Source organism: Prionailurus viverrinus, chromosome A3 (assembly GCF_022837055.1).
Source record: "Prionailurus viverrinus isolate Anna chromosome A3, UM_Priviv_1.0, whole genome shotgun sequence".
NCBI lineage: Eukaryota > Metazoa > Chordata > Mammalia > Carnivora > Felidae > Prionailurus > Prionailurus viverrinus.
This window is the reverse complement of record NC_062563.1, coordinates 82,703,258-82,724,808: the sequence shown is the minus strand read 5'-3', so window position 1 is coordinate 82,724,808 and position 21,551 is coordinate 82,703,258. Positions and strand designations below refer to the sequence as shown.

Sequence of the window (21,551 nt, the reverse complement as noted above, 5' to 3'; positions counted from 1 at the left end):
CTGTACTGTTCCCCTTTAACTCTGAAACAGTAATCAGAAATAGTATACATTTTTAAAGAAGTTGTTTGTTAATAAAAAGCATGATGATTTGACTGAATAAGACACCAGACAACAGCAAAAGGTGCATCCAGGCTTTCCTTCAGCACTGTATTCAATTGGATGCTTTCCATGTCCTAGGACCCCCAGTCTAAGGTAAAGCTGATAGAGCGACAGGTGTATTAGACAATGGCTCAAATAACTTATGAAGTGTAAGGAATAAGGGTAATTGTATCTTAAGATCCAATTAAAATTTGTGGTGTCAACACACTGGAAAAGTAGCATTTGAAAGACCCACATTACTAGAATAAGTTATTCCTTTTTTAGGATTTTCTCTTAAAGCCATGAGAGAAACCAATTATTTCTACAACTACCTACTAGTACGTTGAGATAAATTTTAGAAAAAGATCATGAAAATCATTCATTTTCCATTTGCATAATAAGTGCTCTATAAAATATTATTAAATCTGAAAACTACTTTGAGTCAATAAATATGGATCTATTTGCACATTGTTTTTGGTTATATAATTGTGCTTTGTGCTTTTTTTAAGCAGCCTCTAGCCACAAGACTTTGCATCCAAGAAAATTCCACAAATTAAAACTACAGAAACAGATTTCAAGTGAACTGGTGCTACCTAAAATATCATTTAAACTACTTAGATATTGTAAAAAATAAAGAAGCTTTTTACGTAAGATAAATAAATCAAAATTTTACCTCTACTGCTACCTGAATTTGGACATTAATACTGTTAATAACAGTAATAGCTGTTTTGTTTTGTTTTTTTTTGAGCAATTACTATTCAGAAAGAAAGCCTGAATTTCCAAAGATAAGAATAAGAAGTTATGTTCAAACAAAAAAAGGAAATCAGCAGAGAGAAGTTTGTCTGAACTTTGTAGCTTTCTTAACTCTAGCTCTGGTGCTAGAGGCTCTACGGAGAGACGTACCATCTAAAGGGTTAGTAAGGCCACTGCTACTCCAGTCAAACTGGACGGGTGGTAGAGACTCCTAGAGTTGAAAACCAAAAAATCAAAATTAATCAGTACAGGCTGTAGCAACGTAAAGAATCCTTAAAACAAAACAAAAAACTATTATAGCAAGATCATTAGGCAATGAAGTACCTAAAGACAAAACTGGGATAATTTACAGTTTCGGAAGATTATCTAAAAATATGAACACAAACTGAAATTGAAAAACTGACAAACAGTACAGCTTATTGATATTAAGAAAAACTGAGAAATGGAATTACTTTTATATTTTCAAACATACTTATGGACTGATTCTATGTCAAGATTTCAATCTATTCTCAAGTTACGGTTGAAAACTACTGGCTAGATTATAATACAAATATTAAAAAAAATCACTGACTTTTTTCACTGGAGTGATCTACTTAATATTAAATGACTGGACACTTAAAATTTCTCAGTAGATGGTCTAAAGCAATAGAGAAGGTACCATACTGAAAAGGAGGAGATTTGCGTTATCCAAGACCGAGTAACTGCTAATTAACTAGTTGTATGATCACGTGTGGTTTAATTTAACTGGTCTCTTTATGTATAAAATGAGAAAGTTTAGAGTCCAAGAGCTCTGGTTCTTTACAATTGCCCAAACTACAAAGAAAATTATGGGCCAGTAAATAGGAACTACATTTAAAATAAAAAAAATTAAATCAACTTCTCTAACTTAGAAATCACTTATAATCAGTATCAGAATTTAATTTTAAAAATAATGTACTTAAAAGTATACTCAGAGCTCGTGTGCATATTCTAGGTTTTAAGATTTTGTTAATTGTCAAACACATAAATCGAGCAAATAGTACATGTGAGATAGAAGGTGGTACAAAATATTTTAAAAATGATCATTGCTTTAAGAATAGTCTTAACAAGAAAAAAATTGGGATTCTTAGTTTTCTTTCTTCTTTTATTTTTGGGGTGGTATTGACAACAGTTACTGAAATAACCTGTGTTCTAGAAGACTCTTAATACCAACATGTTGCTGTCTCTTTTTGGTAGTGCTTACCACTATGCTTTATTGTAAGGTAGATATTATTACAACTTTATACTCATTTTTTTTCTGTGTAAAGACTTGTTCCCTGTAGGAAAGGAGCATGAATTGGTTATTTTTGAAAGTCTAATTCCATGATATTATAATACAATTGACTTGATAATTGGGATACCAATGATAAGCATGTTACTATAAGCATTTAGTCTTCCCTAAAGCAGGTCTGGAGATTTAGGAGGGAGGTATAAACAAAGCAAAATGCTAATATTAGTTGCCAGGGGTTAGGGATAGTTGGGGGTGGGGAGGGCTATTAAAAGAATTCTTTATGGTGATAGAAGAGTTCTGTATCTTGATTACAGTGGTGGTTACACGTATTTATCCATGTGATAAAATGGCATAGAACTATACACACACATTGAAATCAAGTCATATTCCTGGTTTTGATATTATACTATAATTAGTAAGCTGTAATTAGGGAGAGAAACTGGTGAAGGGTACAAAGCATCTCCTCTATACTATCTTTGCAACTTCTTGTGAATCTTTAATTAAAATTAAAGATTAATTTAATCTTTAAATAAAATTAATAATGCTGGTGAAAATCTAGTTTATAACCTACCTGCAAGAGTGATAAACACTTAGAAAAGATCTTTAGCTGATCTCAGAAACCATCAAAAAGCTGTAAGTATTCCAACAGATTCAACTATTATTTTACTTAGAGATCATTGAAACCTTTAGTCCTATTGAATAGTGACTGGATGGACAATACTCAAGTTTATGCAATAACAAAATTTCTGGTTAAATGGAGCAAAGCTCTTTCATTAACATGTTTTATCTAAATGATGTCAAGTAACCGGTTGCTTAGAAATATTTCAATGATTTGCTAGGCATTTTAGATTCTCATCCAGATATAGGTCATTTTGAAGATACAGCCAATATTATAACAACGAGGTGCTAAAACATGGCTCAACATTTAGTGGAAATAAGACAGAAGTAAAACAGGACACGTTGGCAATTATAAGCTAACAAATGGCATTGCCAAGGAAGACTTCTTAAAGAGAAAGCGCTGAATGAAGCATTTTAAAACAAACTTAAGCAATGAGGTATGATTACTGTAGAGACTAAGCACTAAGGAAGAAAAGGTAATAATAAAAAGAGCAAAAACATTATATGTTAACTAAATGGAACTTAAGTAAAAACTTCAAATTAAACAAAAAAAATTAAGTACCTTTAGATTTATCCTTCTTTCATGGTTTTGTTGCTTTGGTAATAGCATGTTTTTTTATTTCTGTTCCTAATCACTTGTTTTTAGTATATATAGAAATATAGTTCATTTCTATATATTGATCTTACAGCCTGAAATTTTGCTAAATTCACTTATTGGTATTACTGTTTTTGTAAATTCATTGGGATTTTCTATGTAGATGGATGTCATTTGTTAATAAAGACAAAGAATACCGATTAAGAAAAAAAGAGCAACCCCCCGCCACCCCCCCCCCCCCCCAAAAAACAATGGGAACTAGAAACCAGAGACTTGGGTTCTAGTCCCAGCTGTACCACTGATGTATGATTTGGGGTACATCATTTAGCCTTTCCAAATATATTCTCTTAATGTAAAAAGAGCACAGTGCTACACAATTTTTTTTTCTTTCTTCTAACTTTAAAATTCTGATTCACAGTGCACCTGGATGGCTCAGTTGGTTAAGCGTCTGACTCTTGATCTCGCAGTTCATGAGTTCAAGCCCCATACTGGGCTCTATGCTGACAGTGCACAGCCTGCTTGGGATTCTCTTTCCTTCTCTCTCTGCCTTCTCTCTCTCCCTCCCGTGTTTGTGCTCTCTCTCAAAAAATAAACTTAAAAAAAATTAAAAAAATAAAATTCTGATTCACAAATGAAATAGCCAAATCCAGAAGCCTAAGAGGAAATTTTCTAGTAGTGACTAGTTAGATAACTGCTAGCCAGAGAGCTGACTCAATTCAGCAGTGGATAAAGTGTGGTTAATGTACTGATCTTGCTAAGTAATAGGGGAATCAGTAATGGCACCATGAATGATGTGACCTTGACATTCACTGAATAAAGATTTAAAAAAAAACAAAACAACAAAAGTATCATTATTGCCTTTTGCCCACAAGCTGTTTTTTTCAGGTAAAAGTATCCTAGAAAAAAACACCAGGAACAGTTGTTAAATAAGTCATTAACCTCCTAAACAAGAGATGCAATGGTATAAATTTGGAAGAAACAATAAAAATCCAATGGGTACCCAGATTGAGCCAGTTCAGAAAGCAGGCAGTCGTAATGAGAATTATACAATGATGGTAAGTTTGGAAGTCACTGTTAGTGATGCCAATAAAAATAACATAAAAGGAAGGTATGGTGTACAGTTGACCAAAAAAAAAAAAAAAAGGTATTAAACAGATCTTTCCTGACACATTTTGTTGAACTTCTAGTACTAAAGGCTATGGCTGTTTCCTCTGGATATCATGACTAGTGGAAAGATGTAACAGTATTACAGCATGGCCAAAACATAAAGTAAAAATAATACACACACTGCCTGCCAGAGAATAGTGGTAAGAAATATTGCTTTACATAAAGAGAATCTTATAATGTACTTTAGATGTTTCTAAAATATTTAAAATATTCAGGAGTATGGAGCCAAGCAAAGATCATACAATTTAGTGAAGAAGGTGTGCTGAGGTGCCTTCTGATACGTGTACGAAGTCTTCAGTTTGAGTGTCTGTATGCTGACATGCTTCATGTAGAATGAAGGCCTACAAAGGCTTAAGTTGATTCAGAAATAAATTTGAGGGGCAACTGGGTGGCTCAGTCGGTTAAGCATCTGACTTCAGCTCAGGTCATGATCTCGTGGTTCGTGGGTCTGAGCCCCACATTGGGCTCTGTGCTGACAGCTCAGAGCCTACAGCCTGCTTCAGATTGTGTCTCCATCTCTCTCTGCCCCTCACCCGTTCACTCTCTCTCTCAAAAATAAGCATAAAAAAAAAAGAAATGTGAACAACTTCGACTGGGAGATATTATTTTCACTGGCTCCCAAAAAGCCTAAAAACTTAAGCTAATGAGGATCACAAACCCCAAAAAAGGTACTTAATATTTGTGTATTTTTTAAATAAAGAGATGTATGCACTAAACTGAATAAAAGCATGTGATTAAAGAGTTTTTTTTACATAATTAACAAGAGACCAAGTTCCATCTTCTAGCAAAGAAGTTAGATGTGCTTAAATGCTGCTGAGAACTTCTATACTTGACTAGAAAGGGGGACAGCAGTCCTTGGATTATAAGTATATATATGGGTGTATGCATATGTATAGACACAGCAGCAGCTAAACACCTATCATGGAGCCCTGATTAACCTCCATTAAATTAATACACTTTAGTTTCCATTAAAAGTTCCATTAAATTAACATACATATTTTTTATTAGGTCATCTAAGACTTAAAGTCATTTATAATTGAATTCTACAAGAAAGATGGTAAGTATGAGGGGTGACTAGAATATAATATGTAAGATCAACTAAACCAACTAGGGGCAAAAATGACAAGTGACAGCTAACTCTGATAAAATAAGCAATAGTTTATGGGGTGCAACACAGAGAAGTGGTTGGATGGAGAAGAGGAGGAGGAGGCAGCAGGCAAAACGAGCAACAAGTGGCCTCAAGCAAGCATGGCTTCATTTTCAGTAAATGTGCCAGGTAGTCTGAACCAGGTAGTTCAAGTTAGTTTCCTAATACCTCACACTGTAGGAATAAAAATGTTGCCTTAAGGCAGAAGTGGGAATGTGCTATGGGAGAAGTAATTTTGGGATCTGCTTATGTAGGGCAGGCCTGAGAAGGAAGCTAAGAGCCAGAGAACAATGTAAGGACAATTAAAGGAAGAGAACTAAGGACAGATTCTACCTACGGAGACAAATTTGCCCAAACCACTTTGCCTGTTGCCAACCATCAATAAGGCCAGGCATTTTATGTTTCAGGCCTCCTTGCCCACTATTTCGGTGCTAGTAATGAAGTGGCTTCAAAGGGATGTTTAAGCCATGCTAAGTATAAACCACAGTGGTACACAGCCATAATATCAGATGTTCCTTGAAACACAGCTGAAAGGGTAGGACTTTGCTTTATGTTACTGTTTTCTAAAGTATATTCTTCAAAATTCTAGTTCAATGGGTGTTATGACTCCTTTTCCGTTGGTCCCTGTGGCCAAGTAAATTTAAGAAATAATTAAAATTAAATAGGGTTATTTACTGCAGGATACTCCAGAGACCTTAATATGTGTGTTGAGAATCTTCAAGGGTGGTTATTGGGTATGTATGAAAAATTTTCCAAACTTACTTCCCCCTGGAACCCTTCTTTAGTAGAGCATCTCTGGGGGTTAGTGTTCAAAGAACACACACTTTGGGAAAAGCTGTCCAAATACACACTTTTGTGTTAGATAAAACTAAAGATGATATTTAAGGTAAAAAAAAAAAAAATAACATGGCAAGAATGTTTTACAAATGGTAATGTTCACTTAAAAATATTAATCTTCTAAAAAAAAAAATGTTTAACCAGCACTCAGTTTCTAACGATGTGGGAGGAGTAAGCAAATTTTTCCGCAGATAAAAAAGTGAGGGGGTAGGCTCTGCTATTAACTATATTAGACTGAAAAAAATTTGTGCTTAATGATGCCAAGGAGGTAAAGGATAAGAAAGACTGCTTTCTTTTCTTCTGAATCCGGAATGTTTTGTAAAAGGCCACATTATTTTCAACTTAAATAACTTTTATTCAAACTCTCAAAACAACAGTTTTTGATGCGATCAACAATTTTATTACTTAATAAAATTTGCAGGTTTCGGGGAAAACACACAATAGCAGATTTGAAGAGTCGGTGTCAATGTACCATTTCCCAATTTTTTTGAAAATCAGCACTTACCAGATTGGTATGTCAATAATTATGATCATACAATGTTCAAGCTGTAAGGGGTTTTTAGAGATGCCTGCTTCACAAAGTCTTCATTTTATAGGTAAAGAAACTAGGGCCTAGATAGGTTTAAAGGACTTACACATAACCAGCTAGTGCTCAAGTGTGCCTTTTTAAAAAATTAAAGATAGTTTCTTAATTGTATTCCAAGGGATGTTAATAAGTAATCAAAATCATGTCCATCATGAAGTCAAAATTTTTACATATTTTAAACTAAAATTTATACTTAAGGGAAACACTCTGGACGTATGTGTGTATACATGCATAAATGTATCAATACACAGATATTTTTACCTGAAATTGGTCAGATGTACATGTGTTCATTTCTGGTGACATGGTGTTTGTCTGACCAATGGAAGCGATTTTTTCTGCAGCAGATAGTGGTTTCAATGGTTCCTTGGTGGGTTCTAACATACCCTGAAAAAGGCATATTAGCCATTAATGGGGAGGGGGAGAAATCAACTCAAACTTCATGAGAAAAATCAATGTAGCACAAAGTAAAAACCCAAGTCATTTGGAAAGTGCTAAAGACAAAAAGGAACTACTGTTAAATTTTGTTTAGAGAAAATTTTATAGCACTGTAGTGGAAAATGTTTTACAATAGTACCTTTGGAATCCAAACTTTTGAAGCAAGACCTTGTATTTTAAATCAGATTTGTTTTAAAGTGCCTAGTTATCACTGTTATACAAAAGCATAAGCAATTTGGAATGCCAGGGGTGGGGAAGAGGCAAGCACAACAGTATATAGTATGCAGGCCCTAAGAATCCAACACTTTTGTGACGTTTCAGACACTGAAACAGAAAAGGACATCCTTTGAACCCATTACACCATGGTGGTGCTTGGAGAAGTGAGAATTCTAAAACACACCATCTAGAGAGTGGCACTCTTGGAGGGGCCAAGATGATGGAGCAGCATAGAAGTTCTCTGCTTCTCTCGTCCCTGAAATGCAGCTAGATTAGCATCGAACCATTTTGCACACCTAAAACACATCATCTAATGTGATGGGGTCTACAGCTTCAATGTATGTTTAGTATTTGAGCCTATCACCACTAGAGGATGGGAGCTTTCATACTTAGTTCCTTGAATTGGCATAGTAGAGAAACAGCCATTTCAGAGGGGAAAACATCTTACATGTTCCACTACGTGTGTTAAAAATCTAACACACTTTTTGAGTAAGAAAGGAAGGCACTGAGGATGGAGGTAGAAATAAGGAAAAAAAAAAAAAAAAATCAGCAGTTTGCATCAATACTCTACCAAACACTAATAATGGGTAATCATCCAGGTTAATGGCCTGCCAAAAAAAGTTTTAACACATTTTAAAATAACACTTGATAAACTCTTGAATATTTATCAACCAGACTACACAAAAGTCTCCCTTTACTGGGGGGAAAAATATCAAAACTGCTAAGACAGCTTTGTAAGGCTAGAATCTGTAAAATCCAACCCCCCCCCCCTTTTTTTGTAAGAATCTATAAATTTCTAAAAACAAGTTTTCAGGACAATCTCTCCTCTTTTCGTGTAATAGGGTATATGCTGGGGCACCTGGGTGGCTTAGCTGGTTAAGCGTCTGACTCTTGGTTTGGGCTCAGATCATATCTCACGGTTCCTGAGTTTGAGCCCTGTGCTGCGCTCCGAGCTGACAGTGCAGGGCCTGCTTGGGATTCTCTCTCCCCACTTCTCTTCTCTGACACTCTCCTGCTCGTCCTCTCTCACGCTCTCTCAAAATAAACTTAAAAAAAGATAGGGTACATGCTAACTAAAGCAATTTATAGATGCAATCTTTTTAAGTTTATTTTGTGTGTGTGTGTGTGTGTGTGTGTGTGTGTGAGAGAGAGAGAGAGAGAGAGAGAGAGAGAGAGAGAGAGAGAGAATATGAATATCCGACAGAGAGAGAGAGAGAGAGAGAGAGAGAGAGAGAGAGAATATGAATATCCGAGAGAGAGAGAGAGAGAGAGAGAGAGAGAGAGAGAGAGAGAATATGAATGAATGAATGAATGAATATCCCAAGCAGGTTCCATGCTGTCAGAGCAGAGCCCCACGCAGGGCTCAATCCTGAGAACCATGAATTCATGACCTGAGCCGAAATTAAGAGTCAGACGCTAACCACCCAAGTGCCCCACACAAATTCCATTCTTAACGATGATATTTTATAAAAGGCTTTCCTCCAAAGCTTGAATGAAAATAAATTCGTGGTCTGACTCATCAGCATATACATTCTGCACGCTTTCTAGTGTGCCCTTATGTAAAGAGACCATGCATTCAGCAAACAATTACCAACCTTAGCCAACTTTTCTAATGTCAACTATTACTTAAATCAGTGGTCCTCAAAGTGGTCCCCAATCAGTAGTTTTTGCATCACCTGGGAACTCGTCAGATACGTAACCCCACCCCTACTGAATAAGAAACTCAATGGTGCCCAGCATTCTGTTTTAATACATCTTCCAAGCAATTCTGATGCATGTTTTTTATAAAGTATTTTTTTAATGTTTTATTTTTGAAAGAGTGAGAGCAGAGGAGGGGCAGAAAGAGAGGGGGGGCAGAGGATCTGAAGGAATCCAAAAACACAAACACATCCTTGGGCTGGGGATCCAAAGTGGGCTCAGGCTCTGCACTGACAGCAGCGAGCCCGATGCACAGCTCAAACTCACAAACTGTGACATTATACCCAACCTGAAGTTGGATGCTCAACCGACAGAGCCACCCAGGTGCCCCAATTCTGATTCATATTAAGGTCTGAGAACCAGTGACTTAACTGACTACTTCAGGTACTACTGCTTCCGATGAGACCAAAAGATACTGAACACCTTATCTGTGTAGAGCACCATGGGAAAAATTCAGGTATAATTAAAATCTGAAACCAGATATGAAAAAGAATGTTTCTAAACATAAGGCATCATAAAGATGGAGGAGGAGAGATGTATTCACTAAATCAACTTTGGTATTAAAAGCTTATAAAAATGGTAGAGTTATTGCTAATAAAGATTGTAATTAAGGCAGAAAAATAAAGCAAGAATATCCCTCTCTAATTCCTCACAAAATTTAAAGAACTGGCTCATGCCTGAGCCTACACATAAGGATTAAGTAGGTTACCGCCCCCAGTGTGCTGAATGAAAACTCCTACAAATTAAATTCATACTTTCTACCTCAGTATGTGACAGTAACACCAACCACCTCTAGAATGCTACTCCTTGAGGAAAAAAGAAATGCAAATAACCAAAGGTTAGAGTATGTCCTGGATTATATTTACCCACAACAGCAAACACTATAGGGATAATCAAGGTGTTTTGAAAATACAAGGTAAGTTACATTTGTAAAGGAGAGAAACTGATAAAAAGATTCAAGCACAGGTTTTTGTCTAATTCCACAAAACTACAAAAACAAAACAAAGTAAAACATTTCAATTCAAATCAATAATTAGGCCTTATTCATGGAAAAGTTTTGTAGATTAAAAAGGTCAAATTTCACAGCAAATTCATTTTTGCATGCACATAAGGTTGTATAGATTCCATACCAAGCTATATTTTTCTTTCTTAAACATTCTTCCTTGTTTTCAAAAGTTATTGGTGAAAGAATTTAATTCACCAATAACTCAAAGACACACCAAAAAACACAAACACATCAAACTTCAAAGTGTGACTGAGTCTTGAGAAGGTACAGAAAGAAAATTCCTCAGTTATCCTGGACTACCTGGCATATCTGAAAAAACAAAATTCAACATATTTAAAAAATTAATGGAAAAACTGAGGACCGATTATGGGTCCTGGCCCATTTTCAATTACTATCATTTGGTATTCCCAAGGTTTTAGACACATCCATTCATAGCTTCAACAGTGCATGATTTAAAACTGATCACAACTGGGTTACAACAAATGCTATCTAAGCCTTCAAATACTTCAGCTTCCACTTTTTAAAAGCAAATTTAGGAAGAAAAACAAGAAGGAAAGAAGAAAAAGCAAGACCTCTAAAGGTACATTTTACAAAGAGTTATGAGCACTATATAACTAGGATAAAGATAATCTTCAATCTAAAACAAAACAGTGTCTTTAATTAATACAGCAAGATGTCCTTAAATCAAGACTTGAAGGGATGAGATGAAAAAGGATATTAATACTTATTCCCTTAATGTTCCCACACTAGACACCCCTTAAAATATACTTTCCACATCATGCCACGTAAGATAATTTTATGGAATGAATGCAGCAATGATAAATAGGTACAGGGACATTTTGTACTTACCAATCCTGCTGCATACATGGGCACTATAACAGGCTGCTTCTTGTTACCCGTGAAGAGCTACATATGTGTGTTAGAGAAAAAGAATGTATATTCAGAGAATGAGATGTCATACACTGAAACAGTTAACATGTTATTGCATACATTGTGAAATATAAATAGAAGAAATTGTTAAGTTGCCCATATGGGCTTGTATTTTGGATCTGTTACTACAATTCCTCTATTTTATAGTTAATGAAAAACATTACAAACAACCTTTTCTAAAAGTAAGAAATATTGACTGGAGAAAAATTTAGATGCATTTATGTTTAAGAGCTGGCATATTCAAAATACATGAGCATTTAAGCCAACTAACATTTATTTTTCTGAGGAACTAGCTTATCACAGCTTGAACAAAAGTGTAACAGAATTTAAAAACACCCATAGGTCCACTAAAGGATTTTCCAAGGTACTAACAAAACTCACAATGTTTCGGGTGTCTATTCCCAAGGAGCACAAAAGCTTCTTGTTGCTATGGGAGCCACCCCACTGATATCTCAAGCCATGTGCATCGTGGATGTCCTGTAGCTCGGTCCACACATCCAGCAGTTCCCTGCAAAGGTCATGATGAAGCCATCAACAATGGGTTACTCAATAGCTTTCACCATGAATCCTAGTTTTAATGTGACTGTGAAATATTATACATTCCAGTTAATCTTGTGTTTAACATGAGTATACAGCTATTTTCTGAATAAAATCAACTGCCATTAGTCATTAAAGTAGCTAGTAGCTAAGCTAAACTCATTTGAAACAGTATGTCAGTAATCAACCAAAATTTAGCCTGTATGATTTTTCAATTGTAAAAAATATTTTTTTTAATTTTATATTTTTTTAACATTTATTTATTTTTGAAAGACAGAGACCACAAGTGGGGGAGGAGCAGAGAGAAAGGGAGACACAGAATCCGAAGCCAGCTCCAGGCTCTGAGCTGTCAGCACAGAGCCTGACATGGGGCTTTAACTCACAAACTGTGAGATCATGACTTGAGCTGAAGTCTGATGCTTAACCGACTGAGCCACCCAGGAGCACCAAACTTTTTTTTTTTTTTTTTTTTTTTTAACGTTTATTTATTTTTGAGAGAGCATGAGCAGGAGAGGGGCAGAGGGAGAGGGAGACACAGAATCTAAAGCCGGCTCCAGGCTCTGAGCTGTCAGCACAGTGCCTGACATGGGGCTCAAACTCACAAACTATGACATCATGAGCGGAAGTCAGACGCTTAACTGACTGAGCCAACTGGGCACCCCTTAAAACAAAAATATTTAAGAGGAGGAAAGAAATCATTCAGCATTCCACCATATTACTATAGCTATTTAATATGCTTTCTCTTTGAGTCTTGATCCACAAACACACAACTGCAATTACAGCAAATGCATAATTTTGTATTCTTTTCTCAGATTTTAAGCATTTCCTCATCTACATGTATACATTTTCCAATGGTCATGTAACATTCTGTTAGACACATGCATCATTATTTGACCACAACCTTATAGTTTAAATAAGTTATTTTCACTGTTCATCTCCTATTGTTAGTAAGGCAAATTATCTTCCTGTATTTTACAGTGTATTTTGTTGTAGAGTTGTGTTATTTCCCAAAATGAATCTCTTGGAGAGATTTCTGGGTCTAAGAGTATGAACTACTGTACAACTAGCATATTTTTAAATAACACATCTAAACAGTTTTAAGATGGTAAAGCATAAACCTTTTTGTCCCGTTCTCAGAAATCACCCCCAAAAAACCAAGAAGCAAATCATAATCTCCATATTAAAAAAAAAAAATTAGGAGATAACTAAAACTTTGCACCACAAACTTTGGAGGTCACAAAGAGGATGAAGGAGGGACTTGTAGAGGGAGACAATATGTTCAGAGGTGGAGTAATGAGATGCAAAAGTCCAGGAATAACTTTGAAATTAAAATTAGATCATCAATCTAGCTCCTCTAACATCTAATAATTAATAGGAGTTCCAGAAAGAAAACAATGGAGGGAAAGTAACTGTATTGGTATTATATTGGTAATTGTCAATTCAAGAGAACTGCCCAATACTGAAGGACAGAAGCCTCCAGATTGAAAGGTCATATACCTAGTGTTCAGTCCAATTAATAAAGACTCATATCAAGATACTTCATTGTGAAATTTCAGAATACCCACAACAAAAAAATCCTAAATTATAAATTTAACATAAGGGTAGAATAAAAATTTTACTACCCATGTACCTTTATTTCTCAGGAGGCTATCAGAGGATGTGCCCCACCAATATGGGCTCTAAGTGAATGGCAATCCCAAGATACCATGTTTAAGAAGCCTAGATTGAATCCATCCCAAATTGGGATAGAATGGTGGAAGGCTCAGGGAAAAAAAAATGGAATGGCTAGCCTGACAGGTTTGATCATAACCTGGAGGGTAGGAAAAGACTGAGTAAATGAAAAAGAGAGGCAACTATTAAGTCCAAGAAGAAGCTTACTATAATGGAAATAGTGGCTTAGCAATAAACACTATTCACATGATTAAAATAATGAAAATACCAAATATCAACTTAACAAAAAACCATGATGTAAGTCATACAGGGAAGATGAAGGGAGGAGAAGAGCACATGTAAAGTCTAAATTCACACTTATCATACTCAGAAGTCAAAAGATAATATATAAAATCGACTGAGGAGAGTAAGGATTTAGAAATATTTGAAAAAGCGTTCAAAAATGGAATAGGGAGGTTTTTTTTGTTTTGTTTCAGCACAATATGATTTTTTTAAACTTCAACACAATGTTACAAGAACATTTTAGAACCTTGATGTTTTAAGGTAACTGTTGTTCTAATTTATAAGGTTAAAACTAAAGAACATACATGCTATCTAAAAACTGTCTACTACTTACCCACTTTCAGCTAAGGCCTCTCTTGTTTTTATTGGGAAGGTGCTTGTTTCCAGCAAGTGCTTCAGGGAAGGAACTTCTTCTTCAGTATCAGGGATAAATATTGAAGGAAAACATGCTTCGAAAATTCGCTCCAGGCGGTTTAGTAAAGCTGTCTGCATCAAAACAACCCCCCCCAAAAGTTTAATTTCTCTAATTTTAATGATTTTAGTTTTATCATCATCAACACACATACACACACACACCGCTGACCCCACACCCTGTCCACTACTACTGGAGAGGGAGGTTCACTATCAGTCAGGTACAGGAAGCACTAAGTCAAAGGAGCATAACTACTTGCAGAACAGATGCTCTACATGATCACTTTAAATACTCATGGTGATACAGTGGCGACAAGTAAATGTAGTTATATGCCAAGCAACATAGCTGGTACTTTGCAAACATTACTTTATTAGTCTATTAAAAAATTCAAAGAAGAAATTAACTACTCAATTGTATAATGAGAAAGCAATCGCAAAGTGTGAATTATCTACCCAAAGCAAAACCAAAACCAAACAGCAACATTCATAAAAGCAGGCGGCATTCATGTTCTATCACGGGATGTTCCCTACTACCACCCATGTTTAGGAACAATTAAATTGAAGGTTTGTGAAAAGTATTATGCTATCATAGTTGAAGAGAACTTTTTTCTTGAGCATAAAAACATTTGAATTTTAAAAGACTTTTAGAAATATCTCTGCTGAAAGAACAAAGTAGGAAAGAATGTCTTATTTTTACTAAGAAAAGCAATAGCTCATTTTTCATTTTGATGATATCTGTGTTATCTTTTAAAAATCCCACTTCTTTACTCTTCTGTGGTGTATACAGGTGTATTTTTGAATAGAACACTGCCTTTCTTCCAAGAATGGATATTCCCTAGAGTATTTTTACTGAGAACACTGGCATTTTGAAGTATTTTAATTAAAATTTGCTGAATTTATATTCACTTACACTTTTTGGGGTACTACTAGGTTATTCTACATGTGCAGCCCACAGTAACTAACATTTATCCCCACTTTCCTAAGTGTATCTCAGACACATGTAAAATATTTTCAACTTAACTCAATTTACCACTTAAACATCAAATAGGAATACAAACTGTTAAAGACTGTCGGAAGTGTACTACTGAAATGCTATCGAGTACACAAGAAAATGCCACATCATGGTGGTATTTCCTGCCAAGTAACAAAGACAAGTTAACGCTTGATTTCTGTTGTTTAGCACAGTCAGCAAACAGGAAAATGAAAAACAAAAGGAAAATATCTTCCAGATTTTCCAATCCAAAAATCTCTTTTGGAAGCAGTATCAGAGCAAAAACTTAATGCATAATTAGTCTCAGGGTACTCTTCTGCTATCTCTACAAAAGTTATTCTAACACCTTCATTATATTCATGTGTGTGATATGGGAAAAGGTTCTCAGTATCAATTATGAAACCTACAGTAAAGAGTAGACTCAAGATCCCAAGGCTCGTGAAACTTGAGTGTGTCAAGGGGACCGGCACTTACTTGCTTCAACAGAGGGAATGGACAGACATTACTTTTAGAGGGATCAGATAACCATCTAATTGGAAACATGATGAGCACAGGCTCCTTTTGGGCAGACAAGGTAAACAAAAACTCACATATGACCATATTTTACTTCTCTGTAAATTAAAATTGAATCTCTCTCGTATCCTCTTTGTTATCCTTTTCGTGGGAAAGAAAAAATATTTGTCAAAAGAAGCAATGACCCCAAAATACATTCAGTCATTTGGGCAATATTACATCTAACTACCAAGTCTTAGGTACGACAGTGAGCAAATTCTTAAAATGAGTGGAATGTATGTGAACATTACATTCACTTCAAGTTTTTACATCTTCCCCCTCTCATACAGAGTATAAATTACATGGGAAATTTAAAAGACAGTTCCATTTGTCTTTAAGGTTAGATATTACATTCGATTGCTTCAAATATTTTGTTGAATGAAGTAGAGCAAGGCTCAGAATTTTTTTCTATACAGGGCCAGATAGTAAATATTTTCAGCTTTGCACCAGCCATAAACAAGTAAGTGTGGTGTGTTCCAATGAAACTTTATTTACCAGAACAGGCGGCCAGATAGAACAAGCCATAGTTTGCAGATACCTGTGGTATGGCAGTAAATAACAAAGATTCAAATAATCAGAACCCACTAACTGAAAAGCACCACCCACCACAAGGAGGAACTCTAACAATTTAACAAGAAAGCAGCTAACAGAATTAAAGATTTTGATGAAAATTTAATTTCCTCTGACATTTTGCTTTAAAAGTACATCGATTTCCAACTATCAGACTATTTTCAACTATGAGACTAGTCTGATAGAAGGGAATCCTCTAGAAAGAGTTCCATACTAATATTTTGTTCACGGTAATAAATGCCAAATTTCATTTGCTACTAGTCAATTCCAGTAAGTAAATGGCTGATGTAACTATAATACTTCAGTGGAGGACTGTGGACGCAAGGGGCTGAGACTCCGCTTCTGGATTTATAAACTGGAGATATCAGGGGCAACCTTACAGGGTGGGTGACGAGTTACAGGATTAAATACTTGGCACCCAGTGTGTGCTCAAGAAGTGGTAACTTTTTCTTACTACTATTGTTATTGTACAGATGATATGCAGAAACAGAGTGGCCTACCAAGGAATAAAGTAAATGTCAAAACTAGATTCAAAGCTCACTAGGTATGTTGCTCTACCACTACTTGGCATTCTAAATCATTAAGAAAATATTTGTCTCAGACTATCAATTTCTACATTATAACAAGAAAATAATACAAATTTTTGCACCTTCTCCAAGACCCTCCAACTTAATTGGAAAATAAGTACCAATTTAAAAACGTCTATCATTAAGAACCACTTTTATAAATAGAACGTGTTACTGCTACTCCTTGTGGATTTTAAACTTTGGAAATTGGTAAACATTTTGCTTGACATTTTGGCATTTGTGACTCAAATCTTGATCACACTATAAAATGCAAAGTGTGCAAATCACACGTTGGGGATGTTTGAGTGTTTTACTTCTCAAGAAGCACAATAAAGTTACAAGTTCAAAATGTAATGGAACATAGTCCAAGGAACTTGGTAAGTAGAACAGGTTTAAGAACATAGCTAACATAATGCTCGAAAGAGAAATTAAACAACCCACCACAACAGTCTCTCTTGTGACCAAACAGAAAGGTTTCTTTCAAGAAACCGATTTTCTAAAAGACTGTAATCACACAGTAAATTAAAAAATTGTTTGAGATATTTGAGACATATGAGCACAAGATAAAAGTTATATATGAAAACTGTGATATTGGTAAAAGTTTTTAATTATTAATTTTAACTGTTGTAATATCTATATAATTTTTTTCCTCAATACTATTAGCCATGGATAGTTTAATACATACAATAGCCTTAAACCAAATCAGTAATAAAATTAATATCACATCAACACTAGGGTTACTGAAATGAATTATTATTTAACTTGGATTTATTCTACTAAGAGTAAAAAATAACTTTATATTACTCTACCTAATAAGAATTCTTGTTTCTATATAGATTGTATCCAGCCATAAGAGGCAAGCTACTCCTAGTTTTGATTAAATGGGGATACTACACAGTTTTGAACTCCTTGGAGCAGACTGACTCAAAAAAAAGATGTGAATTTAACAGTAATGTTTATTAACACATTACAGTACATGTGGACTTGTATTAGATGTAAAATTCTAAAATATTTATTTTATTATTTGGAATTAGTGGTAAAGTCAGACTGGCTACGCTCTAGTTTCCCTCAGCAGATAAGGCAGCATATGGAAAGCAAACAATATCAGTACAGCCTAGTTCAAGAAAGTGAAAGATCAAAAGATGTCCTCTGAAACCATCACAAAGAGCAAAAGCTTGATACAGTGTGTTATGTTTTTCATTTAATGCTTATGCAGTGCTTATCACATGCCAGGCGTTATTCTAAATGCTTTATGAATATTAGCTCACAGAAGAACACAGATGAACCATCAGAGGGAAGTAACAGTAATCTTATCCCCATTGTCTAGATGAGAAAAACGGAGCACTAAGAGGTTAATTTGCCCACAGTCAGATGAATATTACATGCTGAATCCTAATCTAGGAGGTACAGTTTCAGAGTCTGTGCTCTTAAACACTAGATTATGTTGCCATCAAAGCAGTTCGAAGTTCAATTTCTAAAAATTATAGGAGCTTTGAGGGTGGGGACTATGTCTCACTTCGAATCTCCAGTACTTAGGTTCGTGCATATAGTGGATATAAAAATGTTAGCTAAGTCAGTGTGCACTTTAAAAAAAAAAAAAAAAAAGCACTTCACCCTTATTTAAGACTGCAGGGGGCATGTTTGTTCTACTTATGAAAGTAGATCTTATTATAAGCCATCTAAATCATTTTTGTACATAGATTGGATATATTTATATAATTGTAACAAGTATAAATAACCAAATACCTTTATGTTCTAGGCACTATGTTTGATACTTACATATGTTACTTTACTAATCTTTAAAAACAAAACAAAACAAAAACAAATCCTGAAAGGTAAGTATTACTGTTTCCACATTATAGATGAAACTAAAGCTCATGGAGATTAATTAACCACAGTCTCATGTTGGTATGGTACACAGCAAGGATTTGATCCCAAGTCTGACTCCAAAGTCTCTTTTCACCAAATCATGCTTTTACCCACTTTTTGTGGTCTTTCAAACATTTGTAGCCATTAGGTAAGAGATTCAACTGTTAACTGCTGAGGTGATGACCACACTTAAAGCAATTATTTCATCTATATAATTCATAGTTTTTAACAAAGCAAATTATAAATTTTTACTAAAGAGTGAGAAGGTAACAAGTACCCACACATTTAACATACTAGTTAGCTGAGGTTACAATAGTTTGCATAGCAAACTAAATAAAATAACATTCATATCAATTACCTGACTTTTATCTTTTTAAGAAGTTGGGATTAAAAAAATGTTCATTGGGGTACCTGGGTGGCTCAATTAAGCGTCCAACTTTGGCTTAAGTCACGAACTCCTGGTTCATGAGTTTGAGCCCCATGTTGGGCCCTGTGCTGACAGCTCAGAGCCTGGAGCCTGCTTCAGATTCTGTGTCTCCCTTTCTCCCCCTCTCCCGCTCAAGCTATGTCTCTCTCTCTCTTAAAAATAAACACCTTTTTTTTTCAATTTTTATTTGAGTGATCGAGCGAGTGGGGGAGGAGCCGACAGAAAAAGGGAGAGAGAATCCCAAGCAAGCTCCACACTTAAGTTCAAGCCCCACGTCAGGCTCCACATTACGACTGTGAGATCATGACCTGAGCCGAAATCAAGAGATGGACACTTAACAGACTGAGCCACACAAGCGACCCTCAATTATTGCCTTTTAAATGCTTTTAACTTCAAAGCCAAAGAGGAAAAACAGTCATCAGTTCTCTCTTGAATGTGGAATTAGAAAACCGGTGGTTGGTTAGCTGAATACGCATGCCTTTCAATTCACACATGTAGCAAATTCTCAGCCTGGTGAATAGCCTCACGTCTGGCCATTACACGTTTTAAGAACTGGGGGCTCTGATAAATGTACGGTTGAAAGTCAGATGCTATTCAAGGCAGGTGCCGGAGTCCATTTTATTTTCTCTATTCATGTCCAGAGCTAAGACAAAGGAGAAGAGCATGGTGCTCAGAAGAGTTCCTAACCTGTCAAAACTATTCTGAGAACAGAAACTAGCCCCAAGCAGTAGCCAGAACTCGAGATACTCTCACACAAATTCTCACTTGCCTCCAATACTTTCTGCCATTCACCAAAAAATGCAGTTGGCATCACTATCTCTTGCACCTTTACAGACCATTTTCCAAGAAGTTCATTTCTGAGGTTTTTCAGTAGCAACTAATATTTATTGAACACTTACGTGCAAGAGAACGTGGTAAACACACTGACACGTACGATTTTATTTTACTTTCAGAGTAAGGCATTTTAAATAAGTACTATTATTATTCTCTAAATCTAAGGTTCAAGAAAGTGACTAATACAAATTAGTGTTGAAACCTAGATCTGAATCTGGCAGTATAACACCAGAGCATTGCTTTCAAGCACTCACTGTATGCACCCAGGGCCAAGGCCTAAGGCCCACAATAACTTTAGGGATTCATGAAAATGTTTTAATAGCTAATATTAATATATTCATCTTTACACCAAGTCATAAAATAGAATTTTAAATATCTTTTATGGGTAAGTCATATAAAAGTCATATGTGGCCCTGGCTATATTGCTCTCAAAAGGTACACTGGCTTTTATCCTTCCCAATTTTCTCCTTTTCATATATTTGTTTTCCTATCAGGGTCCTTTATTACCTTCAATGTCTCTATAATAACAATTATTACTTTTTCAAACCAGGTATGATTTCTGGGAAAGCACAAATGCTCAGCTATCCAATGGTTTAATTCATCAATGGGGGCAAAGCATTATGTATGAATTCACTTATGCTCATTCTCAGGTCTGTCGTATCTCCATGTTTAGGGCAAAGGTATATAAGCAGCCGTTTCATTTTATTCACTGATGCAAACAAGTCATATTATTAAATGCAGAGTTTACCAACTGGTAGGTCCCAGTCACAAATACGTTATAAATCTCCCCTAAATCCTGAATGCTACACAGGGAAAAATGGCACTCCCTCTTATTAAATTAATGTTATGTGTCAACTTGACTGGGCTATGTGCCCAGACAACTGGTCAAATACTGTTCTGGGTATGTGTGTGCAGGTGTTTCTGGATAAGATTAACATCTGAATTGGTAACCTGGGTAAGGCAGATTGTCTTCTCTAATATGAATGGGCCTCATGCAATCAATTGAAGACAGCTTGAGGACTGTAGTTGGTACTTCTCTGCCTCCATAAACACAAGAGCCAATCCCTTATTAGTCTCTTTCTCTCTCCCTCCCCCAAGTCCATCCATCTGTCTGTCCATCCATCCATCCATCCTGGTTCTGTTTTTCTGGAGAACCCCAAATACACCCCTATTTTGTAAACGACTCTACTGGAGTATAAGAAGTATATTGAAAATATTCAGTTTTCCAAAGGGTAAGACCAGCACCTAGGATCCTAGACTCTGGGTCTTATGCCATTCACATGCAGACCTTCTTAAAAGCATCTTGTATTTAAGGTTAATTCCTAAAGTTCCTTCAACATATTTCTAGTTAGTTTTCTTCCTTAGGAACAAAAGTTGATTAATATTAACAGTTTTAACGTTGATAAGCATTAGATCTTGCTCTGAGGTTGAATTTTTTTTTTTTAAATGTTTGTTTTTGAGAGAGACAGAGATAGAATGCGAGTGGGTTGGGGCAGAGAGAGAGGGAGGCACAGAATCTGAAGCAG

At 35.6% G+C, this 21,551-nt stretch overlaps 1 protein-coding gene across 4 annotated transcripts in view; it reads right to left on the bottom strand.

Moving 5' to 3' along the window:
• Positions 1–21,551, bottom strand: part of AFTPH (aftiphilin) — a 66,942-nt gene that overhangs the window by 12,520 nt on the left and 32,871 nt on the right. For 3 of the 4 annotated variants that reach the window (XM_047852267.1, XM_047852266.1, XM_047852268.1), the window contains 5 exons: positions 14,140–14,291; positions 11,697–11,823; positions 11,235–11,291; positions 7,292–7,414; positions 982–1,042 (listed from right to left, as the gene is read on the bottom strand). In XM_047852267.1, the coding sequence (XP_047708223.1) occupies positions 982–1,042; positions 7,292–7,414; positions 11,235–11,291; positions 11,697–11,823; positions 14,140–14,291 (520 nt within the window). Of the gene's footprint in view, positions 1–981; positions 1,043–7,291; positions 7,415–9,392; positions 9,404–11,234; positions 11,292–11,696; positions 11,824–14,139; positions 14,292–21,551 lie in introns of all 4 variants that reach the window. The other variant, XM_047852269.1, reaches the window with a different exon arrangement.